The 16254-nt window shown below is 35.9% G+C and overlaps 2 protein-coding genes across 3 annotated transcripts; both read right to left on the bottom strand.

Moving 5' to 3' along the window:
• Nucleotides 1–1293: 1293 nt before the first annotated feature.
• RBP47B (RNA-binding protein 47B) lies at nucleotides 1294–6031 on the bottom strand. The gene is made up of 6 exons (XM_047295385.2): nucleotides 5487–6031; nucleotides 4367–4850; nucleotides 2663–2745; nucleotides 2452–2582; nucleotides 1892–1988; nucleotides 1294–1667 (listed from the first exon to the last, which is right to left on the bottom strand). Exons 1-6 carry the CDS (start codon nucleotides 5841–5843, stop codon nucleotides 1542–1544), a joined length of 1278 nt encoding a protein of 425 aa, XP_047151341.1. The 5' UTR covers nucleotides 5844–6031; the 3' UTR covers nucleotides 1294–1541.
• Nucleotides 6032–8649: 2618 nt separating this feature from the next.
• On the bottom strand, nucleotides 8650–14725 carry LOC124823212 (uncharacterized). Of its 2 annotated transcripts, none has more exons than XM_047295381.2 (6): nucleotides 14187–14725; nucleotides 13629–13864; nucleotides 13277–13535; nucleotides 9515–9694; nucleotides 9194–9349; nucleotides 8650–9100 (listed from the first exon to the last, which is right to left on the bottom strand). In XM_047295381.2, exons 1-6 carry the CDS (start codon nucleotides 14214–14216, stop codon nucleotides 8927–8929), a joined length of 1035 nt encoding a protein of 344 aa, XP_047151337.1. In that variant the 5' UTR covers nucleotides 14217–14725; the 3' UTR covers nucleotides 8650–8926. The 2 variants fall into 2 exon arrangements, with proteins under 2 accessions (XP_047151337.1, XP_087960547.1); XM_088104421.1 differs by lacking the exon at nucleotides 14187–14725 and adding an exon at nucleotides 13947–14146.
• Nucleotides 14726–16254: the final 1529 nt, after the last annotated feature.

Genomic DNA, 16254 nt, shown 5'->3' with positions numbered 1-16254 from the left:
ATAATGCAAAATAGAAAATGCATTATGAATTACACAATCCAGAATAAAAAATGCATTATACAATCCAGAATGGCTTTTTGAGAAAGAAGGTGAAGAGTGAGGGCAGAGACCAGTGGAGAAAGAAGGTGATAAGCGGGAGGTACCAATGCAGGTGGAGGAAGAAGAGCGTGTCGATGGAAGTAGAGGAAGAAGGAACGTTGATGGAAGTGGAAATGATGAAAGTGGAGATGGAAAAAGAAGGAACGCCGATAAAGATGGGAGAAGGGACACCAATGAAGGTAGATGAAGAAGATGTGAAGGTGGAGGAAGAAGGGAGAGAGGGGTGTGATTGGCGGGAGGAAGAAGATGGAAAAAGATAAGCACAAAAATATCTTTTTACTTGACCTAGAAAATGCAGGGAGAAATGTATGAAGATGAAAGAAGTTGCTCAGTTCTACCTGTGAAGCGCAACTTTTGTAAAAGCCATTCAATGATGATCACTATGGATCGCCACACAAAAACCGAGTCACCACCATCTTGCGGGCAGTTGCCGGCAAATCCGACACCAATTTCCATCGCCATGGCCGATAATAGATAACACATTGATGACACTGCTTTTCTCGTGGTCAAACTTGTACTCATCCACTAGTTTTAATCGCAATCTAGATTCAAGACCATCTTGCTACTGCAATCATGTTCCCAATCGCCATTTTTCTTCGGTTCTCTACGCTCAACATTTGTGGATTTGATTTCATAGTTGAACGAATACTTCGGCTTCAGGTTTCGTACACTTTCTTCTGTTTAAAGATCTTTGCTCTATTCCCATTCTAGTTCTAGCCAAATTTAAAACTTCAACACCGCAAAAATTCTTGACACTGATGGTATATTGGTACCAAACACAATATCCATGCCCATTCGAAATTTAAGCAACAGTAAATGGAGCATTCACACCGTTTTTTGTGCTGAAGAACCTGGTGTAAGCGATCCCTTTGTCTCCACCCAACTTGGGGGTGTTTAGTCTTTTCCTGGTCATCTTCTACAATGGCCAATGTTAGTCTAACATCATACGGAATAGAAGACCGAACTTCCCTCAAAAGAATTCCACCGCTTTAATTGAGTGGAAAGGTATTACCATTTTTTTCCAGTCCAGGGCTGCATATATACACAAATGTTATGGAACAACAATTTTTAAATTTATTGTCTTTCATTTCAAATCATGGTATACATAATTTCATAATTGTATATTGTTCGCATTATTAGAGTCAGCGAGAAACTCGCAAATAACCTGTTCCAGATTCAGTCTCTGCACGTTGATTTTGCAAGCAATAATAGTTTTACTGTGAAGTATTTAAAATAATCTTAGCTGTCTGCTACCAATATGTTTTTAAGGATTTAAAAAACAAAAATACCCGAGTCAATCCAAAATTTCAGACTTTTTAATACAATCTTAATTAAGAACCTCGCATACCGTATAACCCAGCTACAAATTTAAAAATAATACTACAGTTTAATGGCGATCAATAAAATCCATCCTACTTCAGCACACAATTGAGCTAACCCCGTTAGGAAGCCCCTTGAATTGCAGCAGCAGCAGGTTGCATGGCTAGATCCTGATTCTGTCTCACAGCAAATCCATGGCCTCCATAACCCTGACCACCATAATGGCCTCCATTGGAATCACTTCTCCACTGTGAGCCCAAGGAATTAAATTAGAGATGGATTTCAATAAGTTGAATGTTAGAAATAGTATTTCTCGCTTGAATAATTCGAAAATTCATTTTGGGGCCCTCAATCCAAATATAGAATTGAAAAGTATGATGCTAAAAAGAGTGCCACTAAACCAATTTTCCCATTGTATAGCCACAGGTAAAGTATATTAAACGATTAAGTGAAACAATGGACACAAACTTACATGCTTATTTCCTGGACTGCGGCCCCAAGAAAGGCGCACTGTCTGCTTCCCAATTACTGTCCCATTCAATGCCTGAATTGCATCCTCAGCATTCTTTCTGTTACAGACCCAGCATAAAGAATAGTTAACTCACCAAGAACATCCTCTGTGTCACCTTTACGTACATGATGACATAGATTATAACTTCCATTGTTTATTTAATAATCTGAGTTATTTATAATTAAGAAATTGTTAAGCTATGCTTCTAAGGGTTAAACAACACAATAAACTCATTTTGGAGATGCCCTAAGGCAAAAGATAACACAGCGCTAATTATGCTGGCAAGAGCAGTCAGAATCAAACATTATATGCACTTGGCCACAGAAATTTGATTAGATATATCCTTAGATGACTTCAAAAGCATTAGAAGCTAGCATATTCGAGGATTTCTTACCCATTACAAGAATACACAAGCCACTTCCCATTTCACGTGACCCACTTCCCTGGAGGGGAAGGGGTTCACTAACATGGAAGTTATAATCTATGTCATCATGTCAAGAGATACATCAAGAATAAAGTACCTGTCTGCAAATTGAACAAATCCACACCCTTTTCCCAATGGAATTTTCACAGAGACAACCTCACCAAATTGCAAAAATGGTTGTCTGAGATCCTCATCACTGATATCAGAATCAAGCCCACCAACAAATATCTACAACAGAGACCAGTTACTAAGATATGAACAAAGCAAGGTGATTAACATGTACAAAAAGATTACAAAATCAGACTCACGGTAGTGTTGTTCGAATCTCCTTCAGATTGGGAACCTTGGGCCACAGCACCATTTGCCGAGTGTCCACCAGCCAATACCACAGCTAGTTAAAGACAAAATATCAGAGTTTGAAGTTTCTAATCAGAAGCGCCATACATGATATACTTCATTCCAGTGAGAACCTTCTTCTGGTTTTATAAACATAAACAGCAAGCCTTGGCAATATATACATTTTAAAACAATGAACAATGAATATTAATGCTTGAATATGGATTCAAGTTTCTAAATTGTGAAAATATATCTACACATGGAAATTAAAAGATAAATTGAAGTGTGAGAGAAACAACAGACTTGTAATTTAGAATTAGCTAATATATAAAATGAAATGGGTAAGGGAAATATAAACAGAGAACCAAAGAATAAACAAATTTGAAGCATGCAACTGTCAGCTAAAACTGTTAGAAGTTATGATTACTGGTGGTAGAACAAAAGTACATACACAAGATATGATTACTCATACAATTAAGCACATTCATTGCAACTTATTCTTCATAAATGTCAATTTACAATTATTAACCACTTAAGGAAGGAAGTGTACAAAACAAATAATAACCAAAGATGATGAAACCTCAAGAATGCATAGGCTGGAGAAAAAAGACCTAACTTCTAAAATTGAATAAGGAAATTAAATTTGGGGTTTCCCTTCTGACAATATAAAACAAAATAGTAGTTGAATTGAGATACAAATTGATAATGGGAAAACCCATTTTCCGAACAAAAGAATTGAATCGTATCATGTACAGTAAACTCATGACCAATAATAAAACATAATTCCAAAAGCAATTTAACATAAAGAAACATATATAAACATATAGTTTCAAAATAGTTTTAACTTTATTTTCCAGAATATCATCACTAGAAAATATCTTTGTTTAAATTCAAAAATAAAACTTCATTATAATGAATCTAAATTTTAATTTTTTTTACTTTACATGTTTATTAAAAGAGATTAGGCAGTCCAGTAGATAACTTATGGCCTAAACTGAAGAAAAACAAAATCAGATTGGATGGTGTTTTTTCTTGGACCTAAAACATAAAAGTTCCTAAAATAAAAAATGATGTCTGCCGTTTAACTTAAGGTTTTGGTCATTTCCCTTCTTGACCTTCTAGCAGCAAATGCAGATTGAATGGAACAAGGGGTTATATCTGCGGTGCCATATGATTTACCCTCTCTAGTGGGCAATTCTTTTGCAATTTTTATCTGAAAAAATGACCTACGACCTGGTGCAATGCAATGAACTTTGGACAGCAAGGCATTGACCGATGGCCAGTGCAATGAAATTGCCTTTGGACAGTAAGGCAACCTCTCCCTGCTGCCAAACAATCAAAATATAGGTGTGCAAGATGCGATTTAAACAGAGTCAATGCAACCCCAGATTTTTATTGCCAAATTGATGAAGGAATATGCTGAAGAAAAGAAAGTGACACTGAATGAATTACTAACTGAACAATAAAATATCATGATAAAATAAAGATTGAATTACATTTATCACCCTGAGGTTTTGTGAAATTACAAAAACTTCCATTCCACGACAACAGGGTGTAATGTTTTTCAAACAATTACTGAAGGTTAAATTCTCAAAAAAAATCAACTGTCATTAATGTAATTTACTGCAAATTAAAACTGTGTCACAAGCATGCAGAATAAGAATTAAATAACAAACCTTGAGAAGAATATTGTTGTTGATAGCCATAAGTTTTCTTGGGAGTTGCAACACCTATTCTCATGGGTCTACTAGAACAATAAACACCATTCATTTCAGTCATTGCCCTCGTTCTCTCATTTTCATCCCCAAACCTAACAAAACCATAACCTTTTGAGCGACCAGTATTAGAATCAATGACAACTTTTGCTCCCTTAATAGACGAAAATCTGCTCGCAAAAGTCTCTTGCAGCATAGCATCAGTAACATCAATGGCCAAGTCCCCCACAAATATTGAGAGATCAGAAGTAGCATCAGAAGATCGCCTATCCCCAGCACTGAATGTGGCCCAATTCAGACGAAATGCCTGATCTGTGTTTGGCATCATGGTGCCGTTATAGTTCTGCAAGACTTTTTCAGCCGTCGCACGTGAATAGAACTCAACGAATCCATATCCCTCAGACTGACCAGTTTGCTTATTCCGAATGACCTTGGCCGACACAACCTGCACATATGGCAACATAATCAAAAAGAGTCTTGCAACGCAAAGCACTAACGTACACCCATGTTGACACTAACTGGGTAGCTCACAGGAAAAAAGATTCACACTTCACAAATAAATTGCAATGGCTGATTGTCAACTAGGGATCTTCAAGATGCGGATATTTAGGAGAAAAAGACTTAAAAAACACTAAAAAGTACAAGTTTTACGAGCCACTTTTTCCAGTTAGAATTAAGAGATCTTGAATGTATTTATTCGACGAAAACTTAGGTCAACAGAGCAAAACCCTCAGTTAGGGGACCACTTAGGCTTCCAACAGTACAACTCCCATGGATTCGCAATCCCAAGGATTGAAACTGAAGAATAGATCATCTCATACAATAATTCCCTAACAAACAACCGGAATCACAAACAAAAAAACAAGATCAAGAAACTCAAAGTAAAACTCGCAACGCAGGCAACTAAAACAACCTGCATAGAAAGAAGTTTGAGAATGATTCAATAATCAAAATAACAATTGGAAGTTTCTGAAGTAACTTCCAGCAACAAATCAAGCTTACTCACACGTATCAGAATCAAAGAACTGAAGGTGAACGAATCACGTTATCGAAAAGAAGAAGTGAATGAATTGAACGGTACCTCGCCGGTGTGAGCAAAGCAGTTGTGGAGGTAGTTTTCGTCCATCCAATGGTGGAGGTCGCCGAGCCAGATGGTCCTGATCTCGTCAGAGGAGGCGGCGGGAGATGCGGCGGGCTGTTTGTGATGGTGGTGGTGGGAGGGAGGGGGCGGCGGCGGGGGGTAATGAGAGTGGACATAGGGCATATAATGCTGGGGGTACATCATCATCTGCTGCTGCATCATGGCCATTGCGGTGGCCGGATACTGCATGGTCATCCATTGGTGCTGGTACTGATGCGGCTGCGGCCACTGCTGCTGCTGCCCCTGCTGCTGCCCCTGCTGCTGACTCAGATCGCCGTTGCTGCTGGGTTGAGCCATCACTACCTGCTACCACCTACCTATGTTAAGTTCCTTTCCCTTGCTCTCTTTTTCTTCCCACCTCGCTCGAGAAGAGAAGAGAACGATACGACCTGGTCCAAGCGGGTGCGGAGATGCCAAGACCAGGCGACAAAGAGAGAAAGAGAAAGAGAAAGAGAAGGGCGAAATTTGTAGGGTTGCTCTTTTATAAAGGAACACCACACCCACACACACACTTAACGCCACCACTGCAACCCAAGTGTGGGTCGACATAACAACACAAATCGGTTCGGTTCGGTTCGGATCGGATCTCACTCACTCAGGGTAAAACCGTAAAACCCAAACCCGCTTCCAGCTTCGCAAATGCACCCTCTTTAGCCGTCCGTGATTTTCTCTCCTGTTCTGGGTCCCACTCCTCTTCATCAACGGCTCTCCTTAACCCTCTTTCTCTCCCACTTGCCTCAAACCCTTCCATTGCACTCACTATTTCTTTTTATATTATTTTTTGAAAAATTTGACCTGTGGAGATGCAATAAAAATGTTTTCAAATTCTTTATTCTTTAAATAAGCTCTTAATGAATTACCTAAGCCTCTAAATCCTATTTATTTATTCAAGTATCTAATTAACTATCTAATTATGTAATTTCCTAGCATAAATTGAATTTTTAATTAATTGTTCCACCTTATCACCCCATGTGCGTGTATACATTTAAGACTGTCAAGTCGGTTTCTTTTTCAACACAGTTGTTTTTTAATAAAAGTAAAGGATGCCGGGAAAAAAAGTATTATTCATTTTTCTTTCAGAAATTATTCATTCATATCCCTTCTCTTTTCTTAAAAAAAAAAAGATAATTCATTTGGAGAAGTGGTTGATCTCAACGTCGTCAACCACGGAGGAAGTGGATTATACTCTAATAATGTAAACGGATGTATCATAACGTATTTTTTGGTTTAATTCCAACTAATGTTTTGTTAAATAGATAAGTTATAATAAATTACCAACTAATTAGTCTGTCGTATAACAGATATTTAGACTTCTATTTTGTAATTATATCTTTTGTTTTCTTTTACCTCACACCACTATTGAAGTCCGAACGCGATTTCCTCTAGGGTAAGGTCAAAACGTGATGAAAAAAAGTACTTTTATGAAGTTGAATATTTATTTATTCTAACAGATCAATCGCAAAGAAGTAAACACTAAGCTCTAGAAAAGAATTTTAATTTAGGATTGACTTTTATATATATTTTATATATCGGTGTCTATTACAATATTATTAATCATGAATTTTAATTAAAAAACTAATTAGAATACAGTTATTAAATGTTTTTAACCCTATCATATATTATGGGTGTATCAATGAAGTAATTTGTAAGCTTCTCAAAAGCTTATAAGCTTTCAGCTATGATCTGAAAAAAGAAATTACAAGTTTATAAATTAGTACACTCTCTTAAAACAACTCACAAATACACTCTATCATATATGGTAAAATTGTTTAGTTCTTACAATAATGACTTAAAAATCATATCTCGGGAGATTTTTTATGCGAAACATAAACTCTTAAAGTAAGTATTACAATAATTTAATTAGAATGCAGTCGTCTATAAAAGTATTTTATCACCATTCAATTATAAGTTGCCGTATCTAATAAGATTATTTACTTTTGTGATAATTGTTTAGTGGACATTATAAAATACTTAAATTACTATATATAGTTACAGATTAGATTTAAATTTAAATTATAAACCCTACCAATTGGAAAATATTTATATTAACAAAACACATACCCATATATAGATGTTAATCCCCTTGTCAAATGTTAAAATAATAAAAAAAAATGGATATAAAAACAGTAGAAGTTGGCAATTTAATATAAAAAAAAGATCAATAGCTGAATATAAATATCCTAAAATGTTATGTATAAAGGCTATTTAGCTTGTTAGAATAGAATTATTATCAGTGGAGAGAGAATATATTAATGGCATTAATTTTTATTGATGAATGAGGAGGGACAAATACCACTTGCCTTCACCAATAACTTTTAAAAAATAGCTATGATTTGTGGATTCAATTTGCATCTTTTAATAGAAGGATAATAGAAGGATGGGCATGGTTTAAAATCTTGGTGCAATGATTGTTCTTTTAAAAAACAGTTGTTACGTTGCGTTTGGTGGTGGCTTGGAACGTTGGATTTGCATACTTGCATCGCATGTTGTTTAAGAACGTGACCAGGTCAAAACCTATGTATGAGACACTGAAGCCAACGTGTCACAAATTCCCAGTCAACTTCGTACTTCTCAAATCAAATTTTAGACTTTTAGTAGGTGCACCCCTTCGCCCGCAACTTTGACCAACGTCCATTACAACAATGTAATTTCGAAATAGGACACAAATAACAACCACAACACGATTATTATTCTATTATTATGATTATTTGACCATCAATATGATGCAAAATATGCGATTAAGAGTATATAATAGCACGATTTGTTAGATTCACACACATAAATCTATGATTAGCGAGAAGGTGTTTGAAATTTGGTTTAGTTAACAATTGCGTGTAATAAACATGTGGTAGAGTGTGCCCACCAAAATTATTCCTGGTCCAGCTGTTGGCAGCAAAACATCATGCTACTATCATCAGCCTAACTATAAGAACAGTGATATAACGTTGAACAACAACTTGGTTTAAACTTTAAGTGCATGCTCTTCAATTACTTTAAAGCACATTTGTGCTTTGACAATTTGTACGATATTCGAGGGGGACTCACTTTTTTCAACTCATGTTTTAAATGCACATGTCCGTCAATCAAAGGGAACAAGCAGGTCTCAAGAACACATTTCAAGTTGAAATTGCGAATTCCCTTGATGCATCAATACAAAGTGCATGGTGTTGCACCAGTACAAAGAATGAATTAAATAGGAAGACAAAAACAACAATACAAAAATGAGGGCCATGGCCAAAATTTCAACAGGGTGGTTGTTCTCCTGTTGGCTCTTGAACCAACTTGTGAACAAAGGATCAGAGGAATGTTAACAGCGTGGGAATAACAGAGAACAGGAAAAGGAAAAGGCAAAACGTGGTATGTACATACCCACCACCACTTTACCTGCGATAATCTTCACGAATGAAACTCTCGAATGGTGTTCCTGTTAGTACCTTAGTTACATCGTTCCAGTTTCCAATTTGGCTAGATAAGGACCCTTTATGTATCTTCACCTGACGGCTCTTCAAATCCATTTGAGGAACCTTTAGAAAATCCTGAACATCCCTTAGTTTCTGGAAACAAGAGAGACAATTCAAATGTCAAGACCCCTTTTACAAACATATAAAGAACTTGTTGCAGGCATCATGCAGCAGGTTGTGACTTACGGTGCGGTTTTTTACCACATCTTCATAGTACAGGATAATATGCCTGGTGCTCTTGAAATACTCCAAGGCTTTGGTGGTGGTTTCATTCACTTGTCTAAGTTGTGCAATCAGCAATGTTGAATTGATTATAGGCTTGTATTTTGCAAGCACTTCTGCCTGAAAATGTAATCAGAACCCAGGAACATGAATAATTCGTAACTATTTCTTTAATACATTGACTGACTTGAACATCTTGAATCAAATAGAAGCATTGATGCAAATGTTCAACCACGAACATTCAAACTCAAACAGGTACACATGCACAAAGAAAAATGTAGAGACCTCCTTGGGTGAATGAACATGAGATTTGTGAGTCCCGTTTAATAGCTTAGCGTTCTTATCATATTCATTTGCAAGTACAGAAACCATCCGGCGCAAAAGATTCCTTCTGAAAAGAAATATGAGCGAAACACCATGTATTCTGAAGTACTCAGCAATTTGTTCGTGATGCTGCATCAATCCCTGCATTAAGTAACAGATATTATGATATCCTCAAATCTCACAAGACTAAGGGCCTGTTTAGAAGAAAAAAAGGGAAAACAACAGATATTTAGCTTCTCCATAAGCCAAAAATAGTTTCTGCAAAAATTAATTTGTAAAAATTTTATAATATAACTTCTCTAAAAAAAAATTAGCTTATGCATATGTTAGTTTTAACTTATAAAAAAAGTTTCATTTTACTTATTTCTCTCTCCTAAGTCTTTATTGAGAAGTTTATACAAACAGGTCCTAAGACAATAATGTATATAACAAAAGTCTGTTAGAAGGCATGGAAAGAAAGAAGTACTATATTACTGGTGTTGCTTTTGATAGGCTTGTTTCTAGGTTGTTTTTTGTTTAGAAGGCATTGGCTCCTTTTAGATACCAAAATGTTCCTAACAGTTGCAAGAAAGGAAATTCAAATATAGGGAATCAAATGAATTAGCCTCACTCATAAAAATTTAATTTAGCATCATCAAGTGTTCTTGCCAAAGAATGGGCAACTTATATACAATAGTTCAGTAAAAATGTTGAGAAATATTATCAATAGAGATTGTTGTAGCATCAGAAATTGTGTCCACCAGCCTGTAGTAAGAAACATGGTAATACTTAAACTATCTTTTCAAATATTTGAGCTTATTTGAAAATCGACATGCAGTTAGCGACTTCTATATTTTTAGGAACATAAAAGCAATTACACAAGAGACAAGTCGTAGTTCATTCTCAACCAGGTTTTATTATTATACTTTCTTCTAAATCTAATGAGGTTGTATTGTAGACTTGGCTTATACACTCGAGCATTCTATTAACTAACATTCAGAGAAACTCCAAGAACCATCTATCATATGCAAAACCATTCAAACATAAAAAAGAACACCGTTCTTCATTGAACCTCCATCAGCATATGTTATGTAAACATTTCTTAACATACACAAAACATCTAGGAAGGAGTAAAAAACATCGCAAATAACAAAAATTAAATAGTACTGAAAAGCTCAGCTAGACAAACTACGCTGAAGCTTTACAACAGCTACAGCTTGAAAAGAACAATTATAAGAATGTCAAATTGCAAAGAACACAAAATAAAAAGGTCATGCTTGCATAGTCTACAACATAGTTTGCGTTGGTGCTTGCGTGTAAGAGAAAGAGAGTTAATTCTAAGTCTCCCAAGTATCATAATTCTGTGACCCTTTAGAAAAACTGGGAACATGTGCCTACATCTCTCATAAACAGTTTAGACCTCATGAAAAAGCATTACATCCCTCTAAATTCCAAATCAGTCGACAGATACATCATTCAACTACTAGTTCAAAAGAATAATGAATTGCATTCCAGATCTTTGTATTATTCTTCATATCAATTTTGACAAGTTTCCTTTATGAAAGTTGAGGCAAAAATACATCGCGGGGAAGTCAAAACATAATTAGCCCTCCCACGTCTTGAATCTTATGCATAGACGGTAACAAGAACAAAATCATTAATCATATCTGAAAGCATATTTCACCAGGCAAAATCCTCAATACCTGACACTCCCTAAATGTAAGAGAAAGTATCCCACATCCCTTGAGCCTTTTTACCATCATTAAGAGATAGCATTCTCTAAATTAAAATTTCCAATTCCATTTTTCATTAGACTATGGAGCTTGACACTATGATAGAGTGTAAGGGTCAAACAGAGCAGCAGCTAAGCCATGGCCCTAATATATGGAAGGTAGGAGAAGGGAAAGAGGAGCACATGGAAGATATTAAGGGACAGACAGTTACGCTGAGTGATTGAGGAACGTGACCCAGTAGCAAGAAAAGGTGGAAGAGGTCATGAAAAGAGGAGGATCGTGAATTGAAGGGGGAATTCAGAAAAATATTCAGATTTATGGTCCAGCCTTTTGGTTGGGCAAGGAGTAGCTAGGACCGGGTATAATTAATTAAACTATACTAAACTATATTTTTAATAAACTAAAAAAAACTGAACTACTTGATATAATATCTAACTGTATTGTTTAAGAGTTCAGTTTTGAAAAAGTGAACTTATATCAGTACTAATAACTAAACTTAATAACTCATCAATTCCAACCATGTCAGAACAAATCAATCCATCCACAAGCAATTCATAGTAAGTCACAGCAAAAAGCAAAAAAATAAATTAACCAGCTCCAAAGCAACAGTTTTTTTTTCCCATCCCACATTATCGACAAGGACGAGGAAAACATCCCAAAACAGAGCAACAATTAGAAAGAAAAAAAACACAAATCCGCATGTACCTAGTTGACAAAAAACTAAACTTTTTAGCTGAAAACCAAACGACAAACACCTAGAAAAGCACAAGAACCCTGATGAAGGTAAGCTAAGACGTAAACAATAAGAAAATCAAAGAAAAAATCTTGCAAGCACAGAAGAGAGAAATAGGTTTTTTTTAACAGAGAAAAAGGAATATCTGAAACAGAGATAGATAGATAGATTGAGTTGGAAAACAAGGCCACCATGAAACCACAAGGGCTTCAACAATAAAAGTAAAAGAAGTGAGAGGAGATTAAACTTGGAAGGTAACAGCATGGGGTAGTTAAAGGGTACAGAGAGAGGCTTCTGAAATGTGAAATAATATACCAAATATTGTTGGAAGAGAAAGTAGTGTTCCGGAATGAGTATGAAATAGATATTATGAAACAGTAGTTTTCAGTTAACTGCACAAACTGCACTGAAAATACTATGAGTTCATTTTTTTTAACCTGAACTAGATAATAGTATAATCAGGTTTTGGGGTAAAATAGATTAGTTTTTTTTAGTATAAAATAATACAGTTAACTATAATTAGTATAGTTAAGATATTTTTGCCCAGCCCTAGGAGTAGCAGTCATTATCTTCGAGTAAACTTATTTCATTTCTTAGTTATCCTCACCATTTAGTTGTTTCTTCCATTACTGTTATATTTTCAGTTCAACAGAGCGTGTTTCTCTTTTAATTGCGAGAGTGACTTTAAATTGGGCCCGAACAGAATGATCATTACTTTTACACAATAAACCTGCATATTGTACACTAGTTTAGCTAAATCACTCCAAATGCAGTGGTCAGTCTTAGAGGAACAAGGGGAAATCATCAGTCTAGCTTGGCAATCATAGATTTAATGAAAATTTGTAAAAGCACCTTAAGAACTAACAACAAACTGGAGTTAATATATAATTTGGTCTTTGAAAATGGCAACTTGAGCTTCTTTGATTTGTAAATATTTTCATAGATACATGTGTGTGGGTGTGTGTACAAACTAGTCCTTTGGTAACAAACTTTGTTAGCAAAGTTAACTACTTGATAGGGTAACGTTGTAAGAAGTTGACACTTTTGAAGACCTATATGTAGAAGTGGATATTCTGGGACTCATTCAAGCAACGCAAGTTGTAACCTTAAAGGATCAGATTGTACATTAACTCAAACTTAACTATGCGTATATCAGTTATTCAGATGAAAAAAAACAGAGAAAAATGATTGACTGTTGCCAAAAGATACAAAAAGTGCTTCAAACAAGACAAGTATTTCTTAAAATAAAAGGTCATCCACAAATAAAACAACCTTTACCTGATTCAGCATCCACTTCAAGCCAACAGCAGTGGTGCACTCATTTTTTGAAGCACTACTTAACCAGTCTAGATTATAAATTGTATCCAGCGTCTCTGTTATTGTTGACATGTTGCTCCTTCTCACCTTAACCGAAAATATTTCCCCATTTGAGCTTATGTTATCATGACTGTTTAAAAACGTCTCAAACCATCCACTCCCAGATCTCTGCATCGACAGAATAGCAAAATAGCGCACAGGGTGGCAAGCGCATTCCGCCCTAATACAGAAATACCAAGCAAGAAATATCAGTAAAATTCAGACATATTTTGCAACAAAACCTTAGATTTAAGCAATATATTAATAATTCCACCTGCTGTAAGTTTTGGGTTTAGGGTAGTGCACATAAGGAATCTCCCAAGGTTCAATGTTAGGTTCTGGGCACGGCTTTTGTTCAACCTTGATCTCTAGAAAACGAACCTTAGTGCCAGTGCCTATCTGCTTCAGACAAATTGAACATATATACACGCCACTGACCATGGCAAGGGTCAACACAACTAGCCTCCACACAAACGTAGAACTCTTCCAACTCTTCACAAGCAAAACATCCTGTAACCAAGAACCACAACTAAATCGATTTATTTGTATCAAAACATATACCATAAAGGCATAAGCATGGTTAATCCCGCACCTGAAATAGATTGAAACCCCACAGAATCTACATCTTAAGGAAACTACCCAATCAAACGCCTAATAACCATGACCTTAAAAACACATATTCATAGGGGTTACTTTAAGGAACCAGATCGGACAATTTCACGTGCCACCCCATGTAAAAACAAAATAAAAAATGAAATCTTTTACTTCAAATTTTGGGAGATTTGAGGAATAGGACAACATGGCACGCTGAAAGGTGAAAAATTACACTTACCTTAGCGAAGGAAGAGAGATCATCGGCCATTGTTGACGAGCTCAAAAAGAATGCAGATGAAAAGGCATTTTTCGGGTACCTTTCTGAATTTCTTTCTTCGGTTTTTATTCTAAAGCTTTTGTTTCAGCTCTCATTGCTGCAACCAGCAACCACACAGGCCAAAAAAATGGAGGAAAAGCAAAAGGGGTTCCTCGATGAGATGAGGTGCGTGCGAGACACTGAGCTTTTTCTTTCTTTTTTCCTTTTTATTATTTGTTCTTCTTTTTTATCCCTTCTCTTTTTGAATTATTTTTTGGATCTCATGAAAAATGAAGCAATTATTTCTAGGCTTCTAATCTTGGATTTCGGATATATACTACACATATATTTTCGGTAATCTTGCACTATGCCCAACTCTTTCTTTGTGTTCGGAAGTGCTTCGAGTATCGTTAGGAGTGAGGACGGTTGAGTACGACCAAAGAAAAACGACATCATGAGTGCGATCCATCGCCTCTTAAACGACATCATCTGACTTCGTTTGCAATCCATGAGATCCACCACATGTCTGTACCAAAACAAAATTATGAGAAATTAAATTCACAAAGTTGACAATTTTAAACATTTCACACCGACGTGTCTGGTACAGTCTTAAACATTTCAATTACGTGAGAGTACGGTCAATAATAAACATGTTCGAACTTTATAACCATTGACATTTGTTTCATGTCTTTAGGAATAATAATTTATATCTTTTAAGAGTTTCACGTCGGTAATATAAAATCAGTTTAGTATTTACAGTATATAATTAAGTGTAAATTTTACTTTATAATTAATTTTATAAAATTGAATTAGATTTAAAATTTATTTTTTAATATATTATTATTAGAGTTGTAGTTATAATTTATTTTAAGGAAATTTATTATTTATTATATATATTATTTTACATTAATAATAAAATGTAACATTCCAAAAATACAGCAATAAACCATATGATAGAATAATTACATTAATAATAATCCAGATTAGTCTTACACAAGAGTCGAGCGTACGCTGATGGCCGAACAGCCTTACAGAAACAGTTACAAATTTAAGCCGTACATCGCTACCCAAACTATCCGACCGATTTACAAAATAACCATACCGATCGTTCATACTTAAACAAAAGGGAAAGTGAGCGGACGTCCACCTTACTATAACTAGACTATTGACCGAACGTCCTACTCTTCGGTCTTGACTTCAATTTCTTCCAAATTTTCTTCTTCCAGCGCCTCTTCCAGCAGCTCGACTCCTTCTGCTCACATTCACACGGATGATCATTGCAATGACAAGGACGGACGTATAAAACCAGACACGACAGGAAACGCAGGGTAAGCTTATGTAATTTAATTCATGCATAAACATACATTTCAAATAATTCAACACCAGATAAATTTCAACTACGTATCACACAAGCCTATCACTAGACTGACTGTCCGGACTGTATGAAATCTGCGTAGCTACAGGCGTTCGTGCACCCGGGTGATGTAGTAACTGGAATACTCTCATCAGCTGCCACCCGAGGTTAGTCCGTTCCGTCCAAAGTACCCCTAAGGACTAGGACCTTCTGCCGTTCCCACACATGACCTACCCTCCTCTACGTGAGGACGAGTACTCACGGAACACCAGGATGAACTGTCAGCATTAGCATGCCCACAGTCATACTTTACAAATTCCAATATTCATCCATGAGTCGTTCCTCCCTGGAACGCTCGTTCAAATCAACATCATTTCATTCATATCACATTCTCTTCCTATTTCATTCATAATCATTCTCAATTTCATCTTTCATTATCATTTTTCTCAAATTCATCTTTCATTACCAATAAGTTAAATTTCATCTTTGTTCAAAAATTCTTACGGATACTCGATACCGAACGTTCAATCCTCACTCAGAACGAGGACGAACACTTGGAACGAGACAGAGAGGTCTCCAGTTCCAGAATAGAATAAGACCGAGAGGGTTACTATCGGATTACGAAAGAAACCGAGGTCAACTACATATCGCAAGAATGACTAGGACGGACGTTACTTACAAAGTGAGTCAATTAGA

This window comes from Vigna umbellata, chromosome 1, assembly GCF_029865625.1.
Source record: "Vigna umbellata cultivar VRB3 chromosome 1, Vumbellata_1.0, whole genome shotgun sequence".
NCBI classification, from domain to species: domain Eukaryota; kingdom Viridiplantae; phylum Streptophyta; class Magnoliopsida; order Fabales; family Fabaceae; genus Vigna; species Vigna umbellata.
Note: the sequence above shows the minus strand (reverse complement) of the source record. Positions and strands in the feature narration are given on the sequence as shown.

Excerpts from the sequence above, each read along its gene's own strand:
- RBP47B (XM_047295385.2), bottom strand. The coding sequence starts at position 5,843 with ATGGCTCAACCCAGCAGCAACGGCGATCTGAGTCAGCAGCAGGGGCAG. Across the intron at positions 2,583-2,662 it reads GAGATTCGAACAACACTACC|ATATTTGTTGGTGGGCTTGA; the intron begins GTGAGTCTGATT and ends TCTCTGTTGTAG. Across the intron at positions 1,668-1,891 it reads GCAGTCCAGGAAATAAGCAT|TGGAGAAGTGATTCCAATGG; the intron begins GTAAGTTTGTGT and ends TTGGGCTCACAG.
- LOC124823212 (XM_047295381.2), bottom strand. The coding sequence starts at position 14,216 with ATGGCCGATGATCTCTCTTCCTTCGCTAAG. Across the intron at positions 9,695-13,276 it reads TGAAGTGGATGCTGAATCAG|GGATTGATGCAGCATCACGA; the intron begins GTAAAGGTTGTT and ends TACTTAATGCAG. Across the intron at positions 9,101-9,193 it reads ATGTGGTAAAAAACCGCACC|AAACTAAGGGATGTTCAGGA; the intron begins GTAAGTCACAAC and ends TCTTGTTTCCAG.